The sequence below is a fragment of the Pan troglodytes genome, chromosome 17 (assembly GCF_028858775.2).
Source record: "Pan troglodytes isolate AG18354 chromosome 17, NHGRI_mPanTro3-v2.0_pri, whole genome shotgun sequence".
NCBI classification, from domain to species: Eukaryota; Metazoa; Chordata; class Mammalia; order Primates; family Hominidae; genus Pan; species Pan troglodytes.
In genome coordinates this window covers 59,951,660-59,971,534 of record NC_072415.2, presented here as the reverse complement: position 1 = coordinate 59,971,534, position 19,875 = coordinate 59,951,660, and the positions used below count along the sequence as shown (strand labels likewise).

General features: G+C 47.8%; 1 protein-coding gene across 4 annotated transcripts in view; it reads left to right on the top strand.

The window, feature by feature from the left end:
- Positions 1-19,875, top strand: part of MYO5B (myosin VB) — a 371,041-nt gene that overhangs the window by 292,509 nt on the left and 58,657 nt on the right. For all 4 annotated transcript variants that reach the window (XM_003953284.6, XM_016933688.4, XM_054671932.2 and 1 more), the window contains 3 exons: positions 12-168; positions 2,007-2,246; positions 9,638-9,871. In XM_003953284.6, the coding sequence (XP_003953333.4) occupies positions 12-168; positions 2,007-2,246; positions 9,638-9,871 (631 nt within the window). The remainder of the gene's footprint in view (positions 1-11; positions 169-2,006; positions 2,247-9,637; positions 9,872-19,875) is intronic.

Sequence of the window (19,875 nt, the reverse complement as noted above, 5' to 3'; positions counted from 1 at the left end):
TTGCTCCCCAGGCTGGCTGAGCACCTGCGGAGGATCAGAGCGGCTGTGGTGCTCCAGAAACATTACCGCATGCAGAGGGCCCACCAGGCCTACCAGAGGGTCCGCAGAGCTGCCGTTGTTATCCAGGCCTTCACCCGGGCCATGTTTGTGCGGAGAACCTACCGCCAGGTGGGTAGCCACTCTGAGGGCCTCAGGGCTGCAGATTCAGAACTAAAGTGGCAACAGATGAATTACTGCCAACGTGAACCTCTGTCAAGCACTCCCAACTTTTTTCTAAATGCTTTCACGTCTCTGCTCTCACCAAATCCTTTCTGAAGTCCCACAAGATAGGAAGGGTGTGCATACTGTTGTCTTAGTCCATTAAATGTTGCTATAACAATATCTGAGACTGGGTGATTTATGAAGAAAAGAGGTTTATTTGGCTCACAATTCTGGTGGCCAGAAAGTTCACAATTGAACATCTGCTTCTGGAGAGGGCCTCAAGCTGCTTCCACTCATGGTGGGAGGCGGAAGCCGTTATGTGCAGAGGTCGCATGGTGAGAGAGGAAGCACAAGAGTGGCTCTTTTAACAAGCAGCTCTAATGAGAACTAACAGTGAGAAGTCACCCTTGAGGAAGGGCATTTATTTGTTCATGAGGGATCTGCCTCTATGACTCAAACATCTCCTGTTAGACTCCATCTCCAACATAGGGGATCAGATTTCAACATGAGTTTTGAAGGGGCCCAGCATCCAATCATGGCAGTTTTCACACCCCTTCTGATACCTGAGTTGCTCAGAGAAGCCAGGTCACCTGCCTGAGGGCCCAGGCCAGCCAACAGCAGGGCCAGGTGACCCACCTAGGGCTCATTTACACTTGAGAGCAGGCGGTGGTATTGGGCATCATCAGGTCTAACTCCTCCACTTAACGGATCAGGAGCTTGAAGCCCAACATGGTGAGGTCAGGAGGGAGGCCCCGACCTCTTCCCTGCCAGGTTCTTGCTCTTTGTGTTGTTCCAGTGAAGCCAAAACCCTTGGGTTCAGGAGCCCCACATCAGGACACATCTGTTCAACCAGGTAACACCAACACATCTGAAGCACAGAGCTGACTTGAAACACGAATTGGAAGGAAATGTCTAAAATGGTTTTCTTTTTCATTAAATGAACATCTGTCTCTTCTATGATCACAGAAGGTGTGATTTTCTAAATAATAAAAGTAAAGCACTAAATTGATAATAATAAAAATGTGGTCAGGGTGGAGCACACCCTGGTGTAGTATGTAGACAAACCCAGGCCACTGGGAGAAGGTTCCGTGAGTGTTCTTGGGTGATGGATGGTGTCGGTGTGCTGCTCCCATGGAAGGGGCAGGTGATGTTTGGGAGTTTCTCAGCAGGGGCAGCATGTGCAAAGAGTTAGCACTGATGTGGCTCCCAGCTCTGTCACTCATGGCTGTGGCACTGTTCATTGCTCAGCCTGTTGGCTTGTTTACTCATTTATTCCACAAACATTTATTTTACCAGGTATTAGGGCGAGCACACTGATGATGCTTTCATATCCTGAGTGGTTTTTTAACTTGGTAGAAAAAAAAACCAGTGAGTTACACACCAAGTTTGTAATTATAAGCCATTAGCCTGCTGTGGACACTCACTGAAGTATCTCACTTCCAGCTCAGTGCCACCAGGAGGGGACCTCCACCTGGTAAATGGGTAGAGAGCAAGTGGATGATCATTAGGCCCCTACAACCTTGAGGTTTTCAGACTGTGGTTTCCTAACCCATAAAACAAAAAGTAAAACAAAGCTGAAAAGAGTTTGACAGCTGATTCCCTGTGGGTATGTGGGCTGCAGAACCTCGCTGAAATGTGTTATAAAACAACCACCAAAGCCTTAGATCTTAGGGGGCACATTCTCTGTGTAACTCCTAGAACCAAGGCTTTTCTGGCCTCTTCCCTCCACAGGCAGTGATGTATTCTTCCTTCACTCCTGTCCTGCAGTGCAAACCCACAAGATGTGTGTCCTTGTTTCCTGCCAGGTCCTCATGGAGCACAAGGCCACCACCATCCAGAAGCACGTGCGGGGCTGGATGGCACGCAGGCGCTTCCAGCGGTTGCGGGATGCAGCCATTGTCATCCAGTGTGCCTTCCGGATGCTCAAGGCCAGGCGAGAGCTGAAGGCCCTCAGGATTGAGGCCCGCTCAGCAGAGCATCTGAAACGTCTCAACGTGGGCATGGAGAACAAGGTGGTCCAGCTGCAGCGGAAGATCGATGAGCAGGTCAGTGTCTGCAGCTCCCTACCTGGGTGTCGGGGGCTTGGGTACTGGAGCATTTGGAGAGAGCCCACAGCTTCCTTGAGGAACTGCACATGCCGAAGACCCAAGGGAGCACAGATGTCCTCAGACCACAGCAGATACTAACTGTGGCAGGCAGATCAGTGACCCCTAAAGATACCCTCAGCCCTAGGATCTGTGAGTGTGTTACCTTATATGGCAAAAGGGACTTTGCAGATGCAATTAAATTAAGAACTGTAGGATGGGAAGAGTATCCTGGGTGAGCCAGGTGGGCTTGATATCATCACAGGGGTCCTCCTAAGAGGGAGGCTGGAGGATCAAGTTCAGAGGAGAAGTGATGACAGAATCAGAGGTGGGAGGGATGCAGGCAGCCTTGAGAAGCCAGAGAAGACGAAGACATGGACTCTCCCCTAGAGCGTCCAGAAAGAATGCAGCCCTGCCAACCCCTTCAGACTCCTGACCTCCAGAGCTGTAAGATAATGATTTATGCTATCTTGAGTCATAACTTGGTGGTAACTTGTTGCAGCAGCAATAGGAAACTGACACACTAGCCCAAGGTGCTGGTGTTTTGCCCTTTCAGGGGTGACATAGGGCAATGCAGCAGCAGCTGGTGTGTGGGGTATGGGGCTGGCGCTTTGTCTGGAGTAGCTTGTCTAATATAGCGGCCCTCCTACGGCAAGTATTACCATCCCCCTTTTTGCACAATTGAAGACACTGGAAGGGCACATGGCATCCTAAAGTCGCACAGGTGGCAGTGGCAGGGCCGAGGTTTGAACCCCAGCTGTCTGGCTCCAGAGCCCATGCTCTGCATCACTTTGCCCTTCTGCCTCTCTGTCTGCCTATCTGTCTGTCTGCCTCTTTTGGAAAGAGTGTTTGCTTTGGAAATCAGAATTCAGTTCTTCTGCTTAAAAGTTGAGTGGCTGATGTGACTACTCTGAGCCTCTTTTCTTATCCATAAAATGGGGCTGACAGGGCTGAAAGAAGAATAAATGGTCTAATGCATATGCAGGGCCTGGTATGCAGTAGGAGAAACTTGAAAAGTGGTTAGCACTCTTATTTTTAAGCTTTGTCCTCTTTCTACCCTGGCCACCTTCCCATGTCAGCCAATCAAAGGAGTAACAAGCCATTGATTAAATATCCCTGTAGGGGGTTGGGTACTGTACAAGGTAGTACAAGAGATTCGAGACAAGCACAGAACACTCAGCTTTGTCTAATGGAATAGACGAGGCTCACATGTATGCATGCACAAACCTGGACCCCCACTTTTTGGTGGCCCACATGGCCAGGCCTCCTTCCCTTCAGAAGACCTTTATTGGATGCCTGGCTGTTTCAGGTGCTTTGATGGCCTTGCTGGACAGAGGATGGCTGTGACGTATGTCGCATGCTGTATCATAAGGGAGGAAATCTCATGCCAACAGGCCGAACAGCATTGATCCTAAGGATTTTCCAAGCACCCGCCATGTGCCAAGCTCTGCGATATGTGTTTTGTGTTCACTCTTATTTGATCTTCATACAATTTTGTGAGATCATTTTGTATATGAGGAAATGGTGGGCCAGGGACATCAAGTCCCTTTCCAAAGTCACATAAATAGAAAGTGCTGGGACCAGGATCCTACCCGAGCTCTGATCCCACAGCCATAATGAGGGCATTGCGGGTTTTTTAAACCCAAACATTACGGAAGGGTTTCAGTCCTTTCCCGTGCATGCCTACTGCTGCGTTTGGCTCCCAGAGTTGAATGGAGGCCCACTGTTACTTTGTCCATGCAGGGTGTAGAGGTGGCCACAGAACCAGGCTTCTGAAGTGCCCCAGAGGGTGCCTCCTAGGGAAGGAAAGGACATGAAGAGTGTGTGTGGCATGGAGAAACAGAATTTTAGAGTGGGTATGGCTTTGGAAGTCATTGGGATTTAATGTATCTATTCTATACTGGGCATTTTTAAAGCTTCTCATGACCCAGTAGGGCAGGAAAAAAGCATTTTACACCTAAGCCAGCTGCCCTGAACAGGAGCCCAAAAGTGGTGCAGAGATAGCAATAGAATGCCTCTGTTTCCCTGCTCTTGCAAAAGACAAGGCTTTCTGAGACGAGACTGTCACTGGGTGTTTCTCTGTGTTAGTTCTACAGGGTGCCTTGTTTGGCTTGGCTCCTTACTGGGGAAGCAAGGCAGAGAGCCCAGGCACAGGGTGGGCACAGGGCTTGTGCCTGCCCCTGGTCAGCCTGCTGTGATACACCAGGTCAGGAAGGAGGGCACATCCACTCAGAGGGAAAAGAGTGCAAAGAAAAAGGTCTGCTGTCTGGCACTGGCCCTTTGAAAAACACAAGCACAAAGCATGCCAAGGTGGCAGTGGCTGTTGTGGCTGTTGACAGGAAGAAAAGACTTGCTTAGTCAAATGTTGTGAGTTAACCTTCCAGCCAGAGTGCAGTCTCAGGGATGAGTAGGCATTGACCGCTGCACCCTGCTGGGAGCCCTGTGTACATGCTGGCTCCCCGAGCCCTTGCTTTCCAGCCTTGGGGCTCTGCATTGGCATTGCTGATTTCTAAAGTTAACTTGAGAGGATAAAAATAAATATAGCATTTTACAGTCCACGTGCTTGAAAAATCAAAGAAAAGCAGATTTAAATGGCCTATTTAAAAAAAAAATAAAAAAAGCTTTTTGCCTTAAGCTTCCTGCTTGGCAAACATCTGTGAGTGGTGGCAGGTGTTAGCTACCCTGGGCAGGATGCTCTGTGTGTAGAGGGTGATCAGAAAAGACGGGAGGAGTGGATAAGCTCTTGTTTTCTTGTGCCCTAGCCCGCACTACCTGACTAGGCACGCTGTGCTCTTCTCACGTATTAACTCATTTAATCCCCACCAGAACCCTAGGAGATAAACATTAATATTATTCCCATTTTAAGGATGAAGAAACTGAGGCACACAGAGGTTAAGTAGCTTGACTGAGGTCACACAGCTAGTAAGTAGCATGGCTGGGATTGAAACTTGGCAGGCTGGTTTCAGGGTATGTTCTGCCACCTCTGACCAAGCTATAAGATATTTAGCTATTGGGAGACTCTTGGAACATGTCAGGAGAACTCCTCAGTCCAAGGGAGACTCTTAGCCTTAGTTTGGGTTCATGCTCATACAGATAGCATTGTCCTTGGGACCGGCTGGCATTTAAAGTGGGGAGTGTGACCCAGTGTCAAATAACATGCTTGACACTCTGTTACAAGAGGAAGCATTGACATAATCTCCATTAGAGCTCTATACAGGGGCTTGTTTCATTGCAATCTCTTAGCAGATGGGGCCAGCTGTTTGCAAGTGAATTTTTTTTTCCCTATAATTCCTGGAGACAACTTAGGCAGCGGTCCTCTGGTCACACAAGGTTTCTAAGCCAGAAGGGGAGGATCTGCGAACACCAAGGACACCACAGGTGAAGGTGTCCCAAGGTATTTGTGAGAACAGCATAGGGAGTAGACAGAGGGCCCACTGGACAGAGGCCTGGGTTCTGTCTCAGTTGTATTCACAACCAGAGCTGATAGCTTGGAAATGATTGGGCCTTTAGTTCTTCCAAGGGGATTCGCCTGAGATCTCTAAGGTAACATCTAGCTCAAAAATTCACTGATAACCATGATCTGGCTAGAGTAGGGTTCCTATCCCCAGACTGTGCTCTAGAATCCCCTGGGGAGCTTTTTTCTAAAAATGTATCCTCACTGCCAAGAAGTCAGTAAGGGAGGAAACAAAGATAAAACCAGGGTAAGGCTAGCACCCAACATTCATATCCTAAGGCCTTGTACACCCACCTGGAAAGAAAAGATGCAAATTTGGCACCAAGTTTCTATGCAAACAGTAACAGGAAGAAAACTGAGTGGCTTGAGAGTTCTTAATAGAAAAGAACCATGCAGTTCAAGAGGATTTGGAGCTGTCCGTGGTGCTGACTTGTTTTTCCTGTGGGCTTTCATAATCTGTGACGTGACAAGCCACATCCTTCACCATATCCTACAGTGATATATACAATGCTGGTTCTTGAGACCATTTCTTACAGTGTCCCTGGGATAGGCTGTGGTATGACATCATTCAGTAAAACGATGTAGTCCGTGAACTCAGCTCTCTGCCAGCCTAACTTTAGTCAAGCACACATTTAGAGTTGGCCAGTTTAACTTACAATTTATTTATAATGAGAGTAAAGTTCCTTAGACACTTATGAATATAAGGTTATCCTTAAATATATTTTATATGAGAAATATGACACAAATATATGGAGTCAGTAGCCTTTTAAATCAATTTGATTCCATATATTTAGTAGTCACTTTGTAAATATGTTAAATTCGTTATATGTAATCATGCATATATGTCATATACAGTCATGCATCTGTTAATGACAGGGGTACCTTATGAGAAATGCATCGTTAGGTGAGTTTGTAGTTGTGTGAACATCATAGATTTCGCTTACACAAACCTAGATGGTGTAGCCTGCTACACACCTAGGCTATGTGGCATAGCCTATTGTTCCTAGGCTACAAACCTGTACAGCATGTTACTGTACTGAATATCATAGGCAGGTGTAACACAATGGTATTTGTGTATCTAAACATAGAGAAGGGATAATAAAAATATGGTGTAAAAGATGGCACACCTGTATAGGACACTTACCATGAATGGGGCTTGCAGGCCTGGAAGCTGTGTGGGGTGAGTGAATGTGAAGGTCCAGGACATTACTTTCCACTCCTGTAGACTTTATAAACTGTCCACTCCTATAGACTTTATAAACTGTCCACTCCTGTAGACTTTGTAAGCCATACACTTAGGCTACACTAAGCTTACTAGAAAATTGCTTTTCTTCAATAATTAACCTTGGAGTACTGTAATGTTTTTACTTTATAAATAATACTTTTAACTTGTGGCTTCTTTGTAATAAGGCTTAGCTTAAAACACAAACATGTACAACTCTACAAAAATTTTTTATTTCTTGATATCCTTATTCTGTAAGCTTTTTTCTATTTTTAAAATTTATTTTTGGGGTATCCCATTCTTCATGATGTGCTTATTTCACATTGCATATCTATCAAAACATTTTATATACCCCATACATATACACACCTACTATGTACCCAGAAAAATTAAAAATTAAGTTAAAAAAAATTTTTTTTACATTTTTTTTGTTAAAAACTAAGACACAGATACATTCATTAGCCTAGACCCACACTAGGTCAGGATCGTCAGTATCACTGCCTTCCACCTCCATATCTTGTTCCACTGGAAGGCCTTCAGGGCAGTAACATGGCAGGGAGGGTTTCTGGGGTCTCCGAGGGGGTGGGCACCCCATGCCCTGCCCTCTGCCAGGCTTGGCTGCATGGCTGTGACACCTGCAGGTGCAAGGACGAGCCTTCTGGGGCCTGTCCTTCTGAAGTCAGATGTCCAGAACAGAAAATGCACCGCCTCCACAAGCCCCCAGTGACAATATCTGGATGCCCATGAAAAGACATAGGAGCTCCCCACCCACACCCCAGAGAGCCAGAGACTCGGGCAACTCTCCAGGGTTCTCCATAGAGAACTTGAACAAGGAAGATAGCTGATGTTTACTGAGCCCCTAGCAAAGTACTTTATCTCCCTAATCTTGATAACCACCCTCTGAGGCAGGAGTTACTATTATATTCCTGTTTTACACATGAGGACACTGGGGCACAGAAAGGTTGGTTGATTAGGTCGGACGTACACAGCTGATCAAGGATAGAGCTGGGATCTGAGCACAGGTCTGTCCAGCTCCAGCCACTCAACTCCCTGACATCCCTGAGCCAGGTCTCAGGCGGTGTCAAGATCAATGCAGCTGGGCCTCCTGGATACATCATACTTTGCATTAGAGTCCTGAGGTGCCATCTTTGTCAATAGCAGGATAGGATGTGCCTCCTGTTACCATGCGTGCCTCTCTTCATACTCCAACAAGCTCTACCTAGAGACCTCCTGCCTAGTTATCCTTCCACTCCTAGTGATTTGACCCAGGCTGTGCCATCTAGAGAGAGCAGCTGGGCCAAACCTCATGTTTGGCCAGAGCAGAGATGAAGTCAGAGGGTGGCTACTCCAGCATGTGTTCCCTCCCTGTGCCCCACTCCTCTGTGCAGAGACCCTCAGCCTCCAGTGGAGACCCAGACTGGAGTGGATAATACAGACATGCATTGGGTGTTCAAATAGAATCTGCTTGATTGGATTTCTTCTTTGTGATGCCTTAGAACAAGGCTGCAGGCAGACCAGGCTTGAAGGTGTGTCAGGTTGTAACTGGGAGGTTCCCACAGAGTGCTGGGGAGCGGGTAGCATGTCTCATTCTGTTGTGTTGGTGCAGGAAATGGACTGCTGGCTTGTGCATTGCCGTACTGGTCACAACCACAAGGCCCCACAGCATCTGTGGCATTTTACAGGGTCCAAGGGCTTTTCTTTTGCTGCTCTTCACTGTTTTCTGTGAAGTTTAATTTCCTATGTGAATTAGTCATTGATTCCTGATGCTCCAGCTTATCGGTGATTTGGCCGCTAGCTCTGTTCTGCCTGGCGCTCCTACAGACCAGAACAATGAAGAATAATCAATGACCATTGTTGCCTGCTTGATGATTTGGAGAGCCCTATTTCTTCCTCTCCACTTTCCTCACTGACCACTCTTAGCTAATGCCCTCAACTCTTGCGGTGCTGATTTCTTCCCATAATTTGCAGTAGCACTTGATACCAGCAATAGCTTCTTAGGACTCTGGGCCCATGGGGGATGTTTCACACCTGTGTGTTGCCTGAGTGGGCTGGGATTGAGTATCCCATCTGCAGGAGCATGGTGTGGGCAGGGTGGGTCAGGGCATCAGTTACCCTGAGTCTTAGAGTCTTATGGGGCAAGCCATGGCTGACAGGGGTGAGAGAGATTCCAAGACCCCATGGAGGGCCTCCTTGGAAGAGAGGATGCTGAAGGGGTCCTTTGTCTCAGAGCCAGCGATTAGATTGCAGCTCTTTGTGCTGGCGAGTCCACAGGCAGGAGGGCTCTGTATGAAAGAGCAAAGAAACCTAAAAAGTGAAGGCTGCAAACCCAGAGAGCCAGCTTCTTTGTTTCTGCAACTTAAAAATAAGGTATAGGATCCGCCCAGCCATAGAGCCACCTGCTACCAGGCAGCTTCCAGCTCTGCACATGCTCACGAAGGCTCCTTGAGCTCTTTGAATGTCAGTGTTGCTGTTCTTTGTTTTCCCCTATTTCTGTAAGTTCACAATAGTGTTTTGTTAGGGAGATGCCAGGCAAGCACTTGAGCATGCAATGATTGTGAGACTTAATCCTACCTTGGAAGTTCCTTTTTTGATTGCCTTCATGCTTTTTCCCTGGTAAAATAACCCTTTCTCCCCCACTTCTTCTCCCTTCTCCTTGTTTGCTGATGTTCTCCACAGAACAAAGAGTTCAAGACACTTTCAGAGCAGTTGTCCGTGACCACCTCAACATACACCATGGAGGTAGAGCGGCTGAAGAAGGAGCTGGTGCACTACCAGCAGAGCCCAGGTGAGGACACCAGCCTCAGGCTGCAGGAGGAGGTGGAGAGCCTGCGCACAGAGCTGCAGAGGGCCCACTCGGAGCGCAAGATCTTGGAGGACGCCCACAGCAGGGAGAAGGATGAGCTGAGGAAGGTATGCTCAGGCCAGAGGGGCAGGCGCTGGCAAGCAGAGTGGGTGGGCACACGGAGCCACCTCTCAGCACTGCTGCTTCAAGTGGTAAAATCGCCATGGTCTTGGGCTCATGTGCACAGACTGACCATTCATCTGTGTCTAGACAGAAAGTGGCATGCTTTGGGGAAACCCACACAAGCATGACTGCGCTTCTGCTGTTAGCTGGACACTATGGCATCCCCTGGGAGAGGCACATGGTGTCTGCCTGTGAGCATTGTTTTTATGGTCTAGAATTAGGCCCAGGGCTGGCTCTGTGGCCCACATCCTTGTTGGCAAGAAAGCCGTGACAGAGGCTGGGGCTGATCTTGATGCTGCCTGCAGGGGAGGGCAGCCTCTGGGCACCCCTGCCCATGACGCAGCACTGTGCTTTGGTGGAATTGCCTCACCTTTGAACACTTAAAGTCTCAGCCTGTCACACCCACCCTGGTGGGCTTATTTCTTACACCATGAAGTAGAACTTCCTGAGCTTTGCCGCAAACCTGAGCATCAGGGCATAGAGATTCCCTGCTCCACTGCCAAGATAACTGTTCCAGCCAGGGAAGTCCCAAGGGCCCCTGGAGAGCCCCCCACAGACTTGGGTCATTGCTGTTCTGCCTCCCACCACCGCCCCCCCACCACCACCATCTCTACAAGCCACAAGGGAAATAGCATGTTGCCCACTTTTTCAGTGTTTGTCCATCAATGGGGAGTCGCAGTGGATGGGGATCTAAGAGGGAGAGATCCAGTGTTCAGGGTGTTGGAGTAACAACTTCAAAATTGGGGCAGGCTGGATGCTGCTGCAGGAAGGGCCCTGCGGTAGACCTTGGAGTCCCCAGATTCCCATCCCCACTCTGCCATTCCCAAGCATGTGCAGAAAGCCTCACTGGCCTTAGTTCCCTCATCTGTGTGTATATTTATAAAAGTTGGTTCAGATCATCTCCAAGGCCCCTTCTAGACTTGCACCTGGCTGCCACCATTAGATTGTGTTTGGCTTCTGGAAGGAGCAGAGGCCCTTGGCCCTACGTGGGAGTCCTTCTCTCTTCTATTTCCCACTGCCTTTTCCTGGCCTGAGCCCTCACATGCAGCTGAGGAACACACAGACATCCGTGGAGGTTATAGAGCCTACAGTGCCAGCCTGTGCTGGGCTTGCATAGATCTTCTTCCCACCTCGGGCCTCAGCACCATCAGCTCCTGCCTTCACCCAGACCCCAGGGATCTCCAGGGGCCAGAGGTGGGATCCAGGTGTGGAGATTAAGGGAAGAAGAAAGTAAGACGCAGGCTTCCCATAAAAGGCCATGCTCCTGATGTGTTGCTTTGAGGTACCACAAGACCCTCTGCCCAGATAAGTCACCTGCCAGCCTGCCCACCATGAGACATGAAGTGGATTCATTCTTTGGGAGAAAGCACGTGGTGCTTGGAAACTCCTGTTAAATGTGGCTACAAGTCTTGTAACCTACAAATCATGGAATTCCACACTTGTGGTTTGTCTACCCTTGGGAGCAGATGAATGGGATGGTGACCTTTCTACATGAATAAAAACCAGAAGGTGAGGTCCAAAGCCAGAAAGGATCAAGAACAGAACTGGAAACTCCTGAGACTAGTGACCCTGGGAGAAAAAACATTCCCTGCATGTGTGTCCCAGTCAGATCAGACATCTGCAAAGTCTGTTTACCCAGCAGATCCACAAAATCAGGTCTCACCTATCTCTGCCCCAACAGACAGCACTTGACTCATCAGCTTCCCAGCCCCGCGTCCCTGCTTCCTGCTAAATGCTACAACTTGGGGACTTCAGCACTCTAAACACCCAAGTCTCCATCAAAGGGAATGCATAAGAGTTTATAATATGAAAATCTTCACTGGAGGAGCAAAACAGAGAAGCAGACTCCCTCCTCCTCTCCTTAAGAAATGTTGCTACTCTTCCCTAGCAATGATATGCTGACCTAGGTCTTAAAGAAAATTAGAGCTTGGAATTGGTAACAAAAAATTAAGGACGCTGCAAGGAGGGGAACGCTAGGAGCAGAGTAGTGCAAAAGCCCCTTCCCTACCCCAAATGTAAGCAAATTTCAACTTAGAAACACTCAGAAACCAACAGGAGATGACTCATGAAGTGGCATGTCCACCTCTTTCCTGGAAAAGAAAAAGTGGAAGCAAACATTCTTTAGAATCTTCAGAATCTTTTTGTTGTGGTGGTTGGAGGTAAGTAGATGAGCTGGCTGGCTTTTTTTTGTTTTGTCTTCTGTGCCTCCTCAGGGTATAATATTTATCAAAGGCACTGTGTCAATTTCAATAAATGCTGAGTAATCAGACAATCGGTTTCCTCCAGGGCTTAAGCAGGGGCCTGCTCTGCTTTGAGTGAGATTGATGAGACCAGCCAAGCACAGTGAGGGGGCCGACCGCTAGTAGATGTTTAATGAGTTTGATATTTCCATCAGCAAAGGCAGCGAGTGTCGTATTGGAACTGCTATGCTGGAAAACTCTGGGCTTGCCATCTCTGACGATATTAATTGGCGAGCCACGTGGCTGCCCTGCCTTGGCCTGTGGGAGGCCAAGTCTCCCTGAGGGCAGGAATTCATCTCTGTGTCCACAGAGTCCAGAGCAGCTCTGTCGCATAGGTTAGATGACATCCTTTTCTACTAAAGGTATCTGTTGTTTTGTCGCCTCCACGGGGTAGTCCACACCCAGGCCCTTAGCCTCCTTCCCTTTTAGCCTGTGCACTGTGTACATTTTGTTCCTTTTGAAAGCTTCAGCGATCCCTATGCTGGCTGCTTTTGTACAGCTGTGCTGTTTTGCATGGCTGCTCTGTTTGGTGAAAGAGAGGTGGCCCCCAGGGCTGCCCTAGGCACAGAGGTGACAGCTCATTATTCAGAATCTGCTCTGAAGGCTGCTCAATGGGACCAGAGCAAGGCTTAGCTTGGTGCAGGGCTGTGGTGGGTGAGGAGGAACGACCCACAGCCAGGTGCCTGGCACTCAGAGGGGGTCCCTGGTCCTTGTGAGAGATGACTAGCAGGCCCCCAGGCACTGAGCATTCGGACTAGTGGGGCTGGGTTGTGCATTGTATCAAGACGTCAGTCATAGAACCACTAGCCACTAGTTGATTGCCTTGGGTAGTTCAAGTTATAAAGGTTTTGATTTCTCCAAATAGAGGTAGAGAGATCTGGCTTGGGGAATGGGGGCTCTCATAGCAGAGTGTGTTGAGCCTTCTCCCCAAAGGTGTGGAGCAGAGCTACTTTGACCAGCCAAGAGGGGGTTGTGCTCTCAGCAGCACCAGGACTCATGGTTCATGTGGAGGCTGAGGATTATTAGGAAGGGGACACTGACCCATCTCTGGAAGGACGTTGTCTTGCTGCAGAAAGCACAGAAGCTCATGGTCCTTCATTCAGCAGGTGTTTGAATGCCTGTATGTGTTAGACCCTGTTCTACACACTGGGGCAAAAGGTGAATGGTGTTTGAAAAAACCCTTCTCATTCTTAAGGAGCTTAAATGTGTGGGGATGGGGAAAGAAAGTACAGACAGGAATCTAACGTGAATTACCCCCCAAGGGCTACAAACAACAATGAAGCAGAGTAAAGGGGATGGAGGGCGACCTGTGGGGGCCTGAGGGGTATGGTTTCACTTTTGATGGCCACAGAAGGTCTTTCTGAGAAGACATCTGAGTAAGGGGAGAAGATAAGCCAAGGCGATTTGAGCATAACAGGTGACAGGTGTGGCACACGTGCACAGGCCTTGGGGCATGAGCAGGCTGGGTGGGTGTGAGGACCAACGAGGTGCTCACTGGGCTCAGGTGGAGTAAGTGAGGAGGCAAACAGCAGGAGCACAGTGCGGCCAGGTCAGGAAGGATCTTCTGACTTCAAGCGCAGCCTTGACCCATGAAACCTCCAGAGAGGTGAGCAACTCTGTCCTAGGCACTTCAGCTTCTGTGAGCTTAGGGGTGAGAGAGGAATTAAAACACATCTGCAGGACCATTTTGAAGATATTTTAGCCATTGTTTCAAAGTTGTCTTACTATCCAAGGGATGTTGATTTTCAACTTTTGCTTTAATAACTACTTTAAAAAACAAATTTATACTATGCTTACTTAGAAGAACATTCTCAGAAAATGTTCAAATAAACACTTCAAGATTTTGGAGAATTAAAGGTATTGTCCCTACCTAGGGCTGTGCCTGTAAATGTGGTAACTGCACAGCATCAAGGACAGATGGCAGAGGAACCTTTTCTGATTGGCATTGCCCAACCAGTTTTCCCATGTTTGCTACTAGAAACCTTACGCTGGGTCTTCTTATAGCACTAATATCCCTCTTGAAAACATAAGACAAAACAAAGCCCCTAGCTACATTTGTATCCCCAAAGACAAACTAGTAAAGACAGTTCTTTAGCATGTTGCTGGGGCATTTACTTAACTTAATATAGGTACTGTATTAGCCTCATAGATACAGGATTTTCCTCCAGTGTTGATTCTGATAAGCTGTCCCAAATAAGCTTTTAGAAGAAACACTGAGTAATATTGCCTGCAAGAGTTAAGACTAACCACTCCCCCAGTCCAAAAAAAGGAGCTGCTGAATGGTGTTGAATGAGTCCTGAAACCTAAGGTGTTATTTATCATGCTCAGGGGATGCAGCCGCCTGTTTTATGTTGTTAAAGCGTCTCCCACTGCACCCTGCAGCCCTGACACCACAAAGTGGGGGCCATTTGGCTGCAGAAGTTTGTTACCTGCTGTGTCTGCCAACAACTGTGTTAGCTGGCTGGGAAGACTGGGGTTGGCTGGTACCTGGAGAAATATGATCAAGGAAGCATTCTCTCACCCACCTGGGGTGTGGAGCTGAGTGTGGGATTGGTCCTTTCCTGCTGTTCATGAAAGATCAGGAACATGGGCCTACCTCCAAAATTGTTTAGGCAAGCAAGAAAAGCAAATCCCCCTGAGGCCACTTTAATGTGTGGCTTAGAATAATAAAGCCAAGTCAGAGACCTGCATTCATGAATCAAAGAGGGAGACAGAGGGAAGAAACAAGCCTCAAAACAATAGGAGGTGTAGGTGGCATACATGCTGTTAACCATGGCACTCCCAGACTGTAGTCTTGGCTCAGATTTTAGATCATAGGTTGTTGCAATGAAGTCACATGTTCTTAGGTGGCATTCATAGGACTGGAGATTTCAGGACCCACTTGGTGATGATGTCATGCACTCTGTGCTGGTCAGATGGCATGTTCCATTTCAGAGGGATATTGACTGTGTGTAGGATGCTCAAAGGATGGCGAGGGGTCTTGGTCTTCTCAGGTGACCTACTGCTCTGTGAGCCATCTAGATATTAGGAGGATGTTAAGGGGAAGCAAAGTTTTGCTCCATGGTAAGGTCTGGTTACTTCACAGCCTGCTGTAAAACCTACCAGTAGTTGACTGAGTCAGAGGGTACAGACTTGTTCCTGGAAGGATGGGGCAAGACCCCTGCCTTCCTAACTGTGACATAGATCATGCTTCATTGCACCACCCTAGGCTTTATTTTGTAGAAGTACATACCATGTGGTTTCTCCTGTTGGGTTGTTTTCAGTTTGATTTTACTTGTATGTCTAGAAAAGTGAAATCTATATTGATAATTTGCCAACCTAATTTAAAGGTGCTCCTGAAGTCATTGAGTGAACTGCCTCCAGCAATAGCAAATTAGATGCATTTGAAGAGTGTTTTTCCTACATTGTATGTGCTGCCTAAATTGAATTATTTGATTAAACAAGCTCATGTATTCTAGATATTTTAGTCAACTATAAACACATTTATTTAAAAAAACAATTTTAAAGGGAGCCCTTAGTTGTGACTGAGGGAATGCAGGCTCCTTAACATGGTCTGCAGGGCCCTTCTATTCATTTGATAAGCTTTCAGGTGCTGGCAGTGGCCTGGGTTCTGAGGGTGTGATAGTCTGGCGATATAATCCCTAGGTCCACGTTGAGGACTCTGGTCCAGGCTGAGCAGGCAGGTGTATGAGGAAGCATTGCTGTCCCACAGGCTCTGGAGGGATGTGCAGGCCCTGTCAGAGCAGGACACCAAGCGTGGGGGCAACCCCACCACCCCGTGTGGTACAGGAATGTTACCCAGGAGAGTGCTGGTCGAGAGCTAATAATGAGAAGAAAGTAACCAGTAAAGAATGGGAACGACAGAGCCTGGCAGAAGGAACAGTGAAACATTCAGGCACATCCTGGAGGGCGGGAAGAGGCTGGGGAGAGGAGCTGGGCCCACCCAGGTCAAGTTAGGAGAATAAGAGGAGTTCAGTGTTTCCTGAGGACAAAGGAAGAGAAGCCATTCACAAGCTGATTCTCCCTCCCTCTACCTACCCAGCCTTGACTTTTCTCAGTGCCCGTGCTGCAACCACACGTTTTGGCAACGTAGAACTTTTCACATTCCCAAACCCGTGCCCTTCCTCCTCCCAGACCTTTAGGCACTTGTTCTTCCCACCTAGAATGGCCCTCAGCTGCCTGAGACATCCCACTTGCAGGCCTAATCCAGATGACCCCCACCTCTTGTGAAGCCTTCATGGACCCTGAGGCTACCTTCTTTTCCTTCTGAATCACCTTATTGTAGTGATTCTCAATCAGGGGTGATTTTGCCATTAGGGGATGTATGGCAGTGCCTGGAGACATTCTGGTTTTCACAAATTGAAGGTGAGAGGAGGGTGTGTTGTATTAGCATCTAGTGGGTAGAAGCCAGGGATGCTGCTGAACACCCAGTAATGCACGGGAGAGTCCCCTACTCCCCCAAGAAAGAATTATCCAGCCCAGAATGTTGACAGTGTCAAGGCTGAAAAACTTTGCTTTATAGGAAGCTGCTACAGCCCTTATTGATATCATTACTATGTATGCACCTGTCCCTCATCCCTGCCAGGCTGTACACTCTCTGAGGGCAACTACTATATTAGACTGTTCTTGCGTTACTATAAAGAAACACCTGGGCTGGGTGTGGTGGCTCATGTCTGTAATCCCAGCACTTTGGGAGGCCGAGGTGGGTGGATCACAAGGTCAGGAGTTCCAGACTAGCCTGGCCAATATGATGAAACACATCTCTACTAAAAATACAACAACAAAAAATTAGCCGGGCATGGTGGTGCATGCCTGTAATCACAGCTACTCAAGAGGCTGAGGCAGGAGAATTGCTTGAACCCGGGAGGCAGAGGTTGCTGTGAGCTGAGATCGCGCCACTGCACTCCAGTCTGGGTGACAGAGGGAGACTCCATCTCAAAAAACAAAAGAAACACCTGTGGCTGCATAATTTATAAGTAAAAATGTCTAATTGACTCACAGTTCTATAGTCTGTACAGGAAGTGTAGTGCTGGCATCTGTCCTGATGAGGGCCTCAGGGAGCTTCCAGCCATGGCAAAAGTTGAAGGGGGAGCAGGCATCACATGGCGATATTGGGAGCAAGAGAGAGTGGGGAGGTACCACATGTGTTTAAACAACCAGATCTCACGTGAACTCAGTGAGAACTTATCCCTCACTGAGTTCACGCTAGGGCAATGAAAACGTTGCTTCCCCTTAACATCCTCCTAATATCTAGATGGCTCACAGAGCAGTAGGTCACCTGAGAAGACCAAGACCCCTCGCCATCCTTTGAGCATCCTACACACAGTCAATATCCCTCTGAAATGGAACATGCCATCTGACCAGCACAGAGTGCATGACATCATCACCAAGTGGGTCCTGAAATCTCCAGTCCTATGAATGCCACCTAAGAACATGTGACTTCATTGCAACAACCTATGATCTAAAACCTGAGCCAAGACTACAGTCTGAGAGTGCTGTGGTTAACAGCATGTATGCCACCTACACCTTCTATTGTGAACTCAGTGAGGGATGAGTTCACCAAGGGGATGGTGCTACAGCATTCATGAGGGATCCACCCCCATGCCCAGTCACCTCCCACCAGGCCCCACCTCCAACACTAGGAATCATATTTCAACACGAGATTTGGAGGAAATGAACGTCCAAACCATATCAACTACCATGAGTCAGTCTATCTCATTTGGTATCCCCCAGCCCTGGCAAGGCTCCTGGTATAGAGGTGTATCAGGAAATGTGTGATGGATGAGTGACAGCCTTGCCCTGTGTCATACTAGGGGCCAGAACTAGGCTTGGTGAGTGGGTGCCTCTACGGATAAAACATCGTCACTCTCGCTCGGTGCTTTTTCTTCTGTACCTTGCCCTCAACACCAGGTCACATTTTAGCCTCTGAAGACATACAACATCTGTTGCATTAATTATTATAGGCAATAAATATTATAGGCAATAAATGTTATTAACTTGGTATAATTAGTTTGATGCATGTATATTTTTATCAGCTTTATCTGATTTGACCTCCTGTTGGGCAGAAAGCCAACCCCTTTGCCTGACTCTTCATACCGACAGTCCCTGACTGTGCTTATCATTTACTTGTGGGGTGAGGAGTTCTGCTGGATATAAAGACATAAGACCAGCAGCTCTCAACCTCTAGAGCCTCAGAATTACCTGGACAACTTTTGAAAACATGCTTGTCAGAGCCTCCTTCTTGTAACTCTTGGAAGCCCATCCACAGATAAACGGATGAGACAAACTGAGTCTGCTTGAATTGAAGGGAAAGAAAGATAGAAAAACTCCTTAAATTTGAAGGGGTTCTAGACTGTTAAAAGTGTTGGTCAGGTACCGGTGGCTCATATCTGTAAACCCAGCTACTTTGGGAGGCCAAGGTGGGCAAATCACTTGAGCCCAAGAGTTCAAGACCAATATGGCAAAACCCCGTCTATACTAAAAATACAAAAATTAGCCGGGCATGTTGGCAGGCACCTGTAGTCCTAGCTACTCAGGAGGCTGAGGTGGGAGGATCACCAGAGCCTGGGGAGGTCAAGGCTGCAGTGAACCGAGATCTCACCACAGCACTCCAGCTTGGGTAACAGGGTGAGACCTTGTCTCAAAAAAAAGGGTGTTAACAAAGCGCTTGGGTCTTTTTGCAAGCCCTTAATAGTATTGTATTGTGTATCCTACTTTTCTATATGGACCCTTAAAGGACAAACCTAATGTAAGGCCACTACAGACCCATCAGCAGCTCCCCAGAGTAGCTGAGGCACCTTTAAGTGAGAGTCGCTGCCTTCTGAGTTCCTGGGGTGGGGAGAGCCAGTGACCTCAATCCTTAGCTCCAGTGTGTTGCCATTTTTTCCTGCCCCTTTCTACCTGATGCCGAGGGTGGGACAGCTCCTCCCTTATTAACTCACCTCTTGGTGCCTTGAGCTTAATTTAAAGCCAGGAGAGGAAGGAAAGTTGGCATTTAAGCATTGTAACCAGTTGAAATTCAAACCTCATGCATTGGGAGGAAATGAACGTCAAACCATATCAATTTAGGCTTCTGCTGGTTTAGTCCATATCCCTAGGGCCACCTCTCTGGGTTTTAATGCCATAAAGTCTAGAAGAGTTTGAAAGGTGCCTGTCTGATGGGGGTGCAGGTGGGTACTCAGGGGTCTGTATGGTCATCTCTCCTCTGCTCCACGTGGTCATCTCCTAGGTTGCAATCCCAGTAGTCACCAATTAGTCCCTCTGCCATTGCACACTTGCTAGTCATTATGTGTTGTGGTGCTGTCCTGAGGAGGTCATTTTTGAGACTCTTTCTATACAGGTTGAGACGAGTCCTCTGGAAGATGACTGAATCCTGTGACTTAAGCTAGAAAGGGCGAGGTTGTTCTTTGTGTCAGTCAGCGTACAAGTTTTTGTGTGGACTAGGTTTCATTTATCTTGGGTATCTGCCTAGGAGTAGCAATCCTGGGTCACATGGCAACTCTATGTTAAACCTTTTGAGGAATTGCCAGAGTGTTTTCCAGAGCTGCTGCACCATTTTATATTCCCACCAGCAGCATATGAGGGTTCTGATTTCTTCATATTCTCACCAACACTTGTTATTGTCTGTCTTTATTATAGCCATCCTGGTGAGTGTGAACTGGTATCTCAGTGTGGCTTTGATTTGTATTTCCCTAATAAGATACTGAGTG